This window comes from Telmatherina bonti (genome assembly GCF_933228915.1).
Source record: "Telmatherina bonti genome assembly, chromosome: 8".
In the NCBI taxonomy this organism is placed as follows: Eukaryota; Metazoa; Chordata; class Actinopteri; order Atheriniformes; family Telmatherinidae; genus Telmatherina; species Telmatherina bonti.
In genome coordinates, this window is record NC_136626.1 from 12,933,757 (window position 1) to 12,947,197 (window position 13,441).

Sequence of the window (13,441 nt, forward strand, 5' to 3'; positions counted from 1 at the left end):
AATCAGGAAAAAAAAAAAAAAAAAAAAAAAAAAAAAAGAAGAAGCAAAAAACTTTCTGTCATTATTTTTGGCGAGTGTTCACACTTTTAGCTTCCCTCCCCTCCTCCCTCCCCATCACCTCCACACCGGTTTGTCGCATCATTTGGACTATATACTTTTTTTCTTTTTCTTTTTCCTTTTTTTTTTTTCCCTGGAGGAGAGCCATTCACGGGAAGCAGGGAAAACGCTGGTGCACCACCACCACCACTCCTGTCCCACCCATGCTGTAGTTTTCTTCCAGTTTTGTGCTGTGTCGAGGAGGTGGTCTGACTCTCCGGAGTTGTGTTGTTTGTTCTGTGCGCCTCTCCCAGAGACCCTCAGAGCCCACTCGGATGCGCTGAGAGAACGGGGCGCAGCGCTGCGGCACAGTATATGGAAGTTGTGGGCTGCAAGACAGAGGCAGGCAGTTGCACGTTGCGTCCAGGACCGGGAGCCATGCTTTTCCACGGGATCTCCGGGGATCACATCCAAGGAATCATGGAGGAGATGGAGAGGAGGTCGAAAACGGAGTCGCGCTTGGCGAAGGGCATGCAGCTCAACGGGAGAGAGTCGGTAAGAGAGCCACGCAGCTCGGAGTGTCTTTAAATACATTTTAAAAACAAAGCCCCCCCAAAAAAAACCTTTCTTAACACTCCCCACTGAGGACTGCTATTGTTTTACGTGGAGGTGAGCCATACTGGGGTTTTTTTTAAGGTAAGCAGCAGCGTGGGGGATTTAGCTATTTGTAGAAAAAAAAAAAAACAATCTCCCCAAAAGTGGAATCACGTGGATATTTAGGTGTGCAGTTATTTTTAACAGCTGCTGAAATAATTAGTATAAATACTGCAGGATGACTTACTACATCTTAAAATATTTAAAACAAGGGTTAAAAATTTTTCTTACAATTGTAGACCAGAACCAAAATTATTATTATTATTATTATTATTATTATTATTATTATTATTATTATTATTATTATTATTATTATCAATAGCAAAAATAATAACCACAAAGGAAATTTTACAAAAATATAGGCTAGCAGTAAATATTTTCTCTCTCTTTGTGGCCTCAGAAACACCAAACGTTGTAATATTTATTTGTACGACATTCATAGTATTTTTTATGTCTCAGAAAGCTTCTTCAGCTTGTATTATTCATCTATTTATTCAAGGTTTGCATGAGCTGTTATTTAAAGAACACGTTTTGTTTTTTTGTTTTTTTTTCTCCCCCCATCCCTTTATCAGACCATGCCCTCCATGAGCCCGGAGAAGCCTGCTCTGTGTGCCGGCTGTGGAGGCAAGATTTCGGACAGATATTACCTCCTGGCCGTGGACAAGCAGTGGCACCTGCGGTGTCTGAAATGCTGTGAATGTAAACTAGCGCTGGAGTCGGAGCTAACGTGTTTTGCCAAGGATGGAAGTATCTATTGCAAGGAAGATTACTACAGGTAAGAAAAATGAAGGTCAATCATTGAACATGTTTTATATTTCAGACAGAAACATCTGCTCCGTTCAAACAGACTTTTTTTTTATAGTATTGTTTTTTAAGGAGATTTCTTGATTCAACTTTTAGGAGAGTTTTTTTTTTTTTTTTTTTTGCAATGATCTTGTTAGTCCTGATTCAACAGGCTGACAGGCCTCATTCTGCTCTGAATGACATCATAACAGTCACCCAGGGAGGGGGGCTGCTTTGTGTTACTGGTATCAGCAATGATCCTAAAGGTGCTGTGCTTTTTTTATTTTTAATTTTTATTGTATTTTATTTATATGTATATATATATATATATATATATATATATATATATATATATATTTATTTATTTTTTGCGTTTCCTGACCACAGTGGTTTAAGGTGGAAAGCTCTATAGTTTGGGGTGTAATGTAAACCACGTATTAAATATATGAGTCACCCTCTCACGCGCTCTCGTGCTGCTTGGTAGAAAAATAATCATTTAGTGATGGGGGGGGGGGGGGGGGGGGGGGGTTCCCACATTCTTTTACATGCATTTCCATAAACATGCAAGGGTCAGAATGCAACAACATATGTAATGTTTGTGAGAATAATAAAAATAAAAAAGCTTTGAAGTTTCAGTGATGTAAGATGAGCTGTTGGAGCTCAGTTTAATGCCAACAAACAGGAAGTTGTTGCTTTTATGAAGTTTTTTTTCCTTTTTCTTTAAAAAAAAAAAAAACCACATTTAAGACCGATAGTATCTGTACACACACGCACACACACAGATGCAGGACAGATGTGGCTGTTTGCCAGAGAATAGGCCCAGGTCACACACCTTTCTTTTTTTTTTTTTTTTTGTTAAATAGTAGATTAAAGTCTAGATGAAAAGTTTTTGTATTGGCTTCCACCAATTCTTTCTTCTTCTTCTTTTTTTTTTTTTTTAAATTTTTAAAAAAAATTTATTTTATGTATGAGAAGTGTTGACGATGTGTCTGTTCCAGAAGGTTCTCCGTGCAGAGGTGCGCGCGCTGCCACCTCGGGATATCGGCCTCAGAGATGGTGATGAGAGCACGCGACTCCGTGTACCACCTGAGCTGCTTCACGTGCACCACTTGCAACAAGACCCTGACCACGGGCGACCACTTCGGTATGAAGGACAGCCTGGTGTACTGCCGGCTTCACTTCGAGACGCTGGTGCAGGGACCGGACTACCACCCCCAGCTTAACTTCGCCGAGCTGGCAGCCAAGGGCGGCGGCCTCACTCTGCCCTACTTCAACGGCACCGGCACGGCGCAGAAGGGGAGGCCGCGCAAGAGGAAGAGCCCGGCCATGGGGATGGATATACCCAGCTACAACACAGGTGAGGGGATAGGCTTTCCTTAAAAAAAAATAGGAAGAAGAAGAAAGAGAAAGAGCTTTCATTCTCACATTAGTAAAATAAGATGAAATGAGCAGGACTCGTGTTGGCTTTGGTACAAAACGTCACTAAGTTGTTTGACCTTAAAGGTGCATTAAAGGACACAGCGGTGGAGCACAGAGAGACCTAAACTAAGGACACTCCGAGGTCAGATGTCAAAAAGCATCCCAGGAAAAAATACAAACAGAAACATGGACGTATGTGGCCCACATCCAATCTTTGGGAAACTCACCAGGAGCCACTGAAAGCTCAGTTACTGACGATGAATTTGCAGAAATTTTGAGTTATGGATCCTCGGGTTTTGCTGTCGTAAAGTGTCGCCACGTTAAACACAGCTGCAGATATGTAGCTTAAATATTGTTTTAATAAAAGAATACGAATAAATAAATAAAGTGACGTAGTCTGCCCCCTTCATTTTATGCCAGCAGACTTGATTTTAAATCCAGCCGGTTCCTCTCTTTGCTCTCCACTTTAACACCGTGTACTACACCTCTAAATGTCTTCCACATTTTAAGTAAATATATGTTGTTTAATGAAGCCCCCACCCCTTTATTTTATCAAATGTAGGTGAACATAGCCTGAATCCCCCACAGCCGCAGGCTAATTGATCTGCAGCTTTGTGTCCACGCGTCTTTTACGCACCGTTCCATGATCCGGGCAGCATCAAAATCCCCCCCACCACCCCACACCCCTTTCACACACACACATCCAAACTTGCTCATTGTTTTTTTTTGTTTTTTTTTTTAGTATTCTGATTAATTTAGAAAATAATAAAGCTGCATTTCGTAAGTAGTTGAAACAAATGCACTTTGCCATCGATGCGTAAAGATGCTGCTTTTCGTGTTGTATATTCTATTTTAATTGTCAGAGCAAAAACTATACCCTGAATTAGCTTTAAATGAAGGGTTAATCTCAAATCTCGCATTGAGTCGCTGGATGATACAAATTCGCCCCCCCCCCCCAACCTTCCCTGCAGCGTCCCCATTTTGTTGTCGCTTTCTGCGAATTAGTGCGCGGTTGACAAAGTTTGTCATTGTGCGCCAAGTTTCCTCTGTCCCTGCTAAATAGGGAGGAATAGGGGTAATCTGCGCGTGAATTGTTCTTTGTTAATTGAAGCTGACGTAGGAATCTCTGGCCTCCTGAGCGGCGGTCAGCGCTGTTCTCAGGGACGCAGCAGCTCCGCGCAGAGGGGCCTGCTGCAGGGAGAGGGGCCAAGGGCTGGAAACACGGCGCTGTGCAGCCGGACTGTCTCATTCAGACAAGTCTGCTTTGGTATTTGCAGACGAAATTGCGGGGGATTATGCAAACCTTGAAGTTCTCCTTGAAGCATTCATAATAAAACCATTTGAATCCTTTGACTTTTTAGAAAAATGATTTTAGGATACTCACCATGAACAAAGCGCGTAATAAAACAGTCACAACAGGTAAAAACAAGACAAAAAAACATAGTAAATCCCTCAATACATAGAGAAATACAGTTATTTACATCCATGTTAACTTATTATTTACATTAGACACACTAAAGCTGCCAGGGGGGATGTTTTATATATATATATATATATATATATATATATATATATATATATATATATATATATATATATATATATATATATATATATATATATATATATATGTTTTACTTGTAATATTTAATTGAATAAAATATAATGCATTTTAAAAAAATCTACAGACATATATATATATAATTTTTAAAAAAAAACAGAAGATTATTATACTTTTGGGGTCACATTTCCCTTTATTTAAGATGAATGTTATTTTCTTCTAATTTAACCTGGAAGATTAATGTTACACCATAAACAAAACACTGAATTTTAAGTGGCAAGTATGAACATTTCAAGCAGTCTTTTCCCTCTTTATTTGAAAAAAAAAAAGCTGCTTTTGTTCCTCTGTTGGGCTGTGATATTATTAACACACCTGCTTTACCTCTCCCATTCTAGTATCAAGCTGTTCGTGTTAATATATCATCCTGTCAGATCAGCAGACTCATATTCATGACAAATAGGAAGAGGTTTTGTTTGAGGTTTTGTTCCGGCTTTAGTGAGAACATTCATGTTTGTTTTCACCAGGGAAAGTTGTGGGTCTACTGTGTATCCCCCCCCCCCCCACACACACACACACACACACACCACCACCACCATTCAGTCAAGTTTTGGTCTTGTGTGGGTATGGAGACCCCTAGTGGAAGATAAAAAGACAAACACAAACCAGTCTGGATTGAAACTGAAAAAAAAGAAAAACACCCCTGAAAATGTCAGTGGGTGTTATATTCATGGTGCAGGGAAAAGGAAACTCTTACACACCATTTCCATGCTATTACCATAATATTACACATTTAAAAACTTAATTTCTTAACATACAGAACATGTACCTGTCCAGCCGCTTAATTAGCCAGGAGAGCTTGTCCTCCTCTCTAACACTGTAAGTAGTGTTTGGATAGTTTATGTGATATTTTATGAGCCAATGAGAAATGCAGCCTGTCAGCATCTGAGTTACAAGGAGACAAGAAAATCAATAAAACATTTCATACGATGTAGACGTCCTGTAACTGGAGCTTCGTTTTTCCAGCAAAGTGAGAGATGGGTCAAGGCTCAGATATGTGCCGACAATTTTCTTTTCAATTCTGCGTTTTGTTTGACATCTCTCAAAGCACATTTTCACTGTAGGAATATTCAACATTCACAGAAGTGTCCTGATATTATAAAAATGTGTGTTAGGAGCATTTCATGGCAGTGATAAACGTCCCAGCATCGCTGTACTGCTTAGTTAAGCGAACGTTTAATTTAGCAGATCCATTTTAGGTATTTTACACAAAGCGGCTGACAAATGAGGCCCATTAGTCCTTTTAGTCTTTGCAAATGCAAGCTGAGGCCATTTAACCTGTTCCCAGTGCATGGTTAGAATTCATCAATTTGCTTTCTGTTGTAAATATAGAAACACAGATTATAGAAGAAAAGCAAAAAGGAACAACCATTACTTCTAATATCGTACATGTTCTGGGGTCAAATCCTTTTCTTTGACTGTCAAAGGATCTAGAGGTTAGAATGTAGTTGCTCAGCTGAAGAGTATTAACATTTCTCAATCTAGTTATGTACTAGTTATGTACTTTCTCAACCGAGTTATGTAATTTCTTTTTTAAAATGTAAATCCCAGTTAATGTCCTGACTATTACAACAAGTCATAGAGTGGTTTGCTCCATTAACTTTACCGTTAATCTGTATTTTATAATACTTTAGTACAGTATTTTCTTGTTCTTCTTTTCTTTTGTTTTTACTACTTATTGGCATATTTGATATATTTTTAACACTGTTGATGAGTTGATACAACAGAATTTTGTTCTGCATACACTGATGTATATATGAATGATAAAGCCTGTCTAAGTTTAAGTCTAAAAATCACAGAAGACATTCTTAAAATCTATCATTGTGTTGAAAAAATGTAGTTTTTTTCCGGTCTTGCAGTCTTTGAACCACCCCGGCGCTCCGCTCTCTGCTCTCTCCGCAGGCTGTAACGAGAACGACACTGACCACCTGGACCGGGACCAGCAGGCCTACCCTCCGACGCAGAAGACCAAACGAATGCGGACCTCCTTCAAGCACCATCAGCTGCGGACAATGAAATCCTACTTTGCCATCAACCACAACCCCGACGCCAAGGACTTAAAGCAGCTGGCTCAGAAAACAGGCCTCACTAAGAGAGTTCTACAGGTAAGCAAGCAGCCATTCCTCTTTACTGAAGTGATCACTCCTCACATGTGTGTGTGCACCTCACACCTTCATGTCCCCTCATTTCACATCATTAATGTCATCTTTTTTCAGTTCTGCTTTGTTTTGTTGGTCCATGTAGTCATTAGATGTATATCCAGGGGTCTTTACTTGAAATTTTTAGGTTCTTAAATGTTACTTTTTGAGAAAATAAAGGAGAAAAGTAGTTCTTAAGCATACCAATGTAAGTTTAAAAATGTTGCTAATATCATTGGTAATGAGAGTGCACATGTCCTTTTTACGTTTAGGACAGAAAAAGTGTAATTCAACTCTCGCATTTAAAAAAATATATAGGATTTTCTTATGATTTGCTATTAAAATCCACATTTTTGTATGCAGTGTTGAGGAGCTAGATGCTTCTTTGTTACCTGCCCCTTAAGCTCAAAATAATGAAGGTGATCTTATTATAAAGATTTATAATTATGATATGTAATCTACTGTTCAGATGATTTGATACTTTCTTTTTTAAAAATTTAATCCTACTTAAACACAAAAAGTAAAAGCCACACTGGGATTGGTTTGCAGGTTTGGTTCCAAAACGCAAGAGCCAAATTCAGAAGGAACGTTTTGCGACAGGAGAATGGAGGTGTTGATAAGGCTGATGGCACCTCACTCCCTCCACCCTCATCCGACAGTGGGGCCCTGACCCCCCCCTCCAGCGCGGCCACACTAACAGACCTGACAAACCCCTCTATCACTGTAGTGACCTCCGTCACCTCTAGTTTGGACAGCCATGATTCGGGGAGCCCTTCACAAACTACCTTGACAAATCTTTTCTAACAAGTTATCTCTAGCAGACTGATTGTTATTTTTTTTTGTCTGACTTTCAGTTGCCTTTTTTTAAAATTTTATTTTAGTTTATTTCCTCTATTTACATTTTATTTTTTTTTAAAGTGACACCTTTAAAAATCAAGCAGAGACAGCTCCTTGGGACAGAAAGCGCTGTACTGTGTACACAAACAGGAACGACAAGAGCAACAACGGGCAGCGACCACTTTAAAACAGAAGGAAATCATTACAATGTGTAGCATCTCAAACTGCGTGGCACATGCAGACATCGATTTAGGATTCTTGGACATTCTTGAAGCTGAAGAGATTAGAAAAATTGTCTTGGATTCCACAACTTATTGGAAAAAAAGCTAAACTAAACTTGAAGTTGGTCTGGAAAACTAGACTTTTTTTTTTTTTTTTTTTTTTTTTTTTTTTTGCCTGATTTGACTTTATTTGTACATTTTGTGTTGAATTATGATAAAAAAAAAAAAAAAAGTCCTTCTTAATTTATAATTAATTGGTCAAATTTAAAATAATACCAGAAACCTGTCTATGAATGCACTGTGTTTGACTATCCGATTTAAACTTATTTTAATATCCATTTTCCTTTTGTTTTTCTGTTTTGGAGTCATTTGGGAAATAAACTTGTAGAATGTTCTGTACATGGGTAACCCCAGAAAACAGGCTTTAATTATTTTCGAATGTTTCAGTGTAGAGGGCTGATTTGGATGGAGTCAGATCTTTGGAGTATCTCACAGAGCTGCATCTAAATGACATTATTAAGCACCTAGGAGCTGCAGCTGATCTGGCAGATAAGCTGAAACCACACGTTCTGTCTGGATTCAACCTGACTGCGACAGAGAAAGAAACAAACCCACAATCTGTGCAGTGGTAACTGTTCAACATGTAATACAGTCACATTGATCGCATTTGTTTGCCAATTAGAAACCGGCAAGAGAAATTCAGTTCAGATTGGAGAGCAGTTTATGGGCACTGTTATAATCGATTGTCATCATGACTGAGCACTTTTTATTTTTAAATTTTGTTTTTGTTTTTTTTTTTTTTTTTGGACTTTTAGGCCTCATAGTCAAATGGATAAAGCCTAGTAAACATATCCATGGATTCACAGCTAAACCCAATTGCACAGTGACAATATACTGCCCAGAGAAAAGTGCATTATTGTTCTTATCATGATGCTCAGGGTAACGATGTGATTTAAAAAAAAAAAAAAAAGAAAGAAAAAAAAAAAAGACTCGGGGTGAGAAATCGAGCGGCTGCAACACTGCAGACTAGATTTGTAGAGCTGACACAAACAGTCAAATGACCTCAGATGGGTGGAGTCGTGACAGGCCGCCAGTGGGAAGTCATTGTCCATGTGTTCTCCTGTTTGGCCATATTTGCAATTTCTTTCCTGACACTTGCCACTGAACAGACCAAAAAAAAAAAAAAAAAAAAAAAAAAGAAGAAAGAAAAACCCAACAACAAAAAAACCATGTTTCTTCTGGTTGAAAGGTAGAGAGAAAAGAAGGATCGAGCAAATCTTCAGTGGAGTTAATACATTTCATTGTGAGCGTCACAATTTGTTCTATTGTGGAACAAAGTGGCTCTCTTTGATCTACTTATGAAGTAGACGCCTAACTCAGTTCTACTATGTGCCTTATGCTATAACTTGGGAGAAAGTTTGTGAAATTCAGGATATATGTGTTCTTTGTTAACTGATTCACATCCTTTTGGCGCCTCACTAGTTTTGTACTGTTTTGCATCTTATTTCCGAAGATCTTTTTATGGTGTATCCTGTTAAAAAGGGGGCAGCGATGTCATAGAAAGCATTTGTGCACTCTTTCAGATATAGTTGGGTAAATCCAAGAACCTTATATATTGATCTTCGTGTTAATAGTTGAGTACAGTAAGTGTTCTATCAAGATTGTCCATGTTTCCCTGTTTCTTGATAAAGATGGTGTATAGAAACTATTTCCCCTTAAATATTTATGGACCAAACGGTTGTTATATATCTTATTAAATTTGTGTGAATAAAAATACTTTGCTTTAAGCGGGTTTTATTTTTCATTACACTTGCCATTTTCGTGTTCTTTTCCTGAATACAGTTTTATGTTTATCACATCAACAAATGCGAGAGCACTCAGTTTTTAACAACCAGTTAAATGTCTTCATTTTTGCCTCCATTTTTAATTTCTATTTCCTAATTTATGATGTTTATGGTTTTTAACGTAATGCCCCATGGATTTGCATCTAAACCCTGCAGTCAAAAACATGAAATTGCTTTTTAATGCATGATCATGGCTATAAATTTGAATTAAAAAAAGGAATGCTGCAAAGCACATATTGATTTATATCTCTATACGTATGCAGTATATATTCATGCATAGCATATCGGTAAACCTAAAATGAAGTAAGAGTAAATGCAGACCCCGTAAAGCCAGGTTGCTCTGTAGTTAATATATTCTTACTCTATCGTTTCTTTCAGGGAGAACAAATCTTGGGGCATTACAGCCATACATCCCGACGTTTGAAAATTCCCTAAAGTATTAAGAGAAGGGGAAAACTTTGATGGGAATTCCTCACCATTGAAGACAAAGACAATATTAGGAAACCATGATAGCATATTGAGAACAAATAAACAACCAACATAAAACCTGTTTCAGTTGCAATTGTAAAAACAGATGATTCATTTTTGTTGTTGTTTCTTTGAGCAGAAGTTTGTCCTATAAGTGTTTGAGTCCATGAGCAGAGGAGACCTGCGATGTATGATATTCATGCTTTCAATGTGAAAAAAATAAAGTATTTCTGTATTGGATTAGTCGATGGACAAAAATATAATAAAAATGTACTGTAACATAGCTTTAAAAACCTGACAGAAAGGCAGGGTGTGATTGAGAGACAGTCAACGGTCGGTGTGAAACCAAGATGATATGGATTTTATTGGTATGAACACACACACACACACACACACACACACACACACACACACACACACACACACACACACACACACACACACACACACATTCTCACAAACTCATGCACACAACACACAAACCTTCTCCCACTGCCTTGCTCTTGTTGTAAGCACAACAGATACTGTACATCCCCACAATACATGTTGTCTGACACATGTCAACATATATCCACGATATACACACATGTTGCCCTCCCCCACCCCCCCTTCCCCCAACACCCCTGCCAAGAATCAGCTTGCTAAATAGAAGTTTTTCTTTTGTCACGAGTGTCACTCCGTAAACACGCAGCCTCCTTGAAACTCGGCAGCAGGATGCCCATCAAATATGATGAGTGTATGAAGAGGACTGTGGAGCTGGAGCTTTGCCATCTGGCTGTACCGAGAGAAGGAAGTGGAGGGGGGGGGGGGGGGGGGACAAAGCAGATAAAGAAGAGATTCTCATTTTGCATGCACCTCGTCATCTTGTTAACATTTTTCCTTGAGATGTATATTATTTCCTTTGATCCTCTGTATGATTTATTGTCAGCTGCGAAATAAAGCACATGAATTATGTCCGTCATGCAGATATAGTACCTCACATGGACAAAGCAAAAAAAAAAAAAAAAGAAGTTGTGAGAACATAGATGGAGCTGCTTCAAGTTTATTTTGCTCTTAACATTCAGTTTATTGTATGTGATATACCTCATTTGGCTCATTACTGTGGGTATTTGTAAAACTCTCCAGTGATCCCTGAATATTTAGCTTCTACATCTCAGTTCCTGTATGTTAGAGTATATTATAATTGGCTTACTATATATTTTTTTCTCCCCCTAACTTTACTAAAAAGTCAAAAAGGAACCTAAAATGGTAGTCATGGAGCTGCACCCATAAATGTTTTTGTAATAAAAGCAAAGAAAGACTAAAACAATCCATTGACCACTTTGACTGGAGCATGATATATGAGATACACTGTTATATGGGATTCAGTGTGTGTGTTTGAAGAAAAAAAAGAAAGAAAGAAAGAAAGAAAGAAAGAAAAAGTGGGAGAGAGAGAAGCCACATGGGGACCAGTAAACAGCCTGGTGTTGAATTCCAACAATGTGGGAAAAGGCAAACACTTCAGTCAGTCCAAAGAGGAAACCTCAGTCGCCAGGGTGCCTGTGCACTGTGGCAGCAGAGCTGCGTCTCTCGGGTCTGACGGGAGGAAGGTGGGCAGGTTGACACCACAGAGCTACGGGAAGCCCGGCTGGAGCAGAAACACAAACAAACACAGCCAGCTCAGCTCAGGAGCTGCTGGATGAAACTTCTGGACAACATCATGGCCTCGGTGTTGACAAGAATTTCAGGGGTTTGCTGCAAATGACGGGAATGCATCTTATCTATAGAATTTGTGTGTGCATGTGTGTGTGTGTGCCTTTTTTTTTTTTTTTTTATAAGCAATGCCTAGTCAGCCTACATCTTGCCAAGAGGCTGCTTCATCCTCGTCCAGGTATGTCATATAAAGAGGAATGTGAGGCGTAACACAGAACCTACCAACTGTATGTGACTTTGTGTTGCTCAGTTATTTATGCACCAAATGTATTCTGGTTCATTAACTTAAATAAGTAAAAAAACTAAAATGTGTTGATTGACAATGGCATTAAATATAAGTAAATTTTAGACAAACAGCATTTTATGTGCAGCAACAGGTAAGAAAAGAGGCCTTCTGCCAACTGACAGCTACTCTATGTCTCTCATCTCTCTCTCCCGTTACAATAAATGACAGCTGTGTACTCTGACTACAACAATGCTGACAAAGCAGCATATTTTCTGTCACACAAGGAGGTTTTTCAGAAAACTTGGGTGATCCAGACATATGTGCCATTTGCAAACAAAGGAAAGAAAAAAAACTTCATAAAAACCAATCCAGCTTAAACAAGTGCCCAAAGCAGCTGGCTAGAAACCAAAAATACACACGACTGCTTCAACAGATGCAGCAGATGGAGATTTCATAGACTATCATTTTATATATAAAAACATAAACACAAAGACATGTTTAATTTTTCAAAGATAAAAACAGGTCAGACTCACACTGGTTCAAAGAATGCTCCATAAAGTTTAACAGCAATTTAGGCCATTAAAGGCGTCATCTTCATCATAAGGTGAAGGAGCAGCGATTTTCTGTGAAGTCAGCTGAGGTTTTTGAGCAGAAATTAACCCAATCATTTATGAATTTAAAAAAAAAAAAGGTTAAAGATACTTAAATATTTTACTTAGTGCTGCTTATATATATATATATATATATATATATATATATATATATATATATATATATATATATATATATATATATATATATATATATACATATATATATATATATATATGTATATATGTGTGCGTGTGTGTGTGTGTGTGTGTGTGTGTGTATATATATATTTATACCTATATATAGGTATAAATATGACTGTGCATTTGATCATTTACTGATGTCCCTTGAACTAATATATACCATTCTTACCTGTACATATACTAAAAACAGCTTTTCAATAGGTGTCTGTTGCACTTCACAAGTTAAGATTGAGACTTTCAGCAGGTTACTAATTTATTAATTTATTGTATGTTGTTCCTCCTTGGAGCTGACATTTGCAGCTTCGGTCTGATATACGATAAGGTCTGCTAGAGAGAAACATGTCTCACAGGCTACTTATAAAAGACCGAAAGGAAAACCACTCCGCCTGCTATCATGGAAAATAGTGGGATTTCCTGTGGTTTTTTTCTTCACTTTATGAGCATTAAAGTCTTGGAAAAAAAAGAACGTTTCAAGCATTTTATTCCCTAAACGGATGCAACAACTTGTAATTTGTCAGCATTGTGGTTCTCTTTACAGTATGAATTTGTATGAAACGGTGTTTACTTTCCCCATTTTGCTTGTGTACATCTTGCTACAATCGCCCACGAGGAGGAAGAAGAGGATGCAGGATGGTGCAAATCTATGGATCCCCATACAAAAAGGTCATCAGCTTGCCAGTGGTTAAAGTTGTCCATGTCAGTTTATACCAG

General features: G+C 38.2%; 1 protein-coding gene across 2 annotated transcripts; it reads left to right on the forward strand.

The window, feature by feature from the left end:
- Positions 1 to 411: 411 nt before the first annotated feature.
- On the forward strand, positions 412 to 9,985 carry lhx9 (LIM homeobox 9; the record flags this gene model as incomplete). 2 transcript variants are annotated; one of them, XM_079245019.1, is made up of 5 exons in its annotated part: positions 412 to 591; positions 1,263 to 1,465; positions 2,472 to 2,830; positions 6,413 to 6,615; positions 9,929 to 9,985. In XM_079245019.1, the coding sequence occupies 5 exons, from the start codon at positions 412 to 414 to the stop codon at positions 9,983 to 9,985; spliced, it is 1,002 nt and encodes a 333-aa protein (XP_079101145.1). The 2 variants fall into 2 exon arrangements, with proteins under 2 accessions (XP_079101145.1, XP_079101144.1); XM_079245018.1 differs by lacking the exon at positions 9,929 to 9,985 and adding an exon at positions 7,198 to 7,452.
- Between the last annotated feature and the right edge of the window lie 3,456 nt (positions 9,986 to 13,441).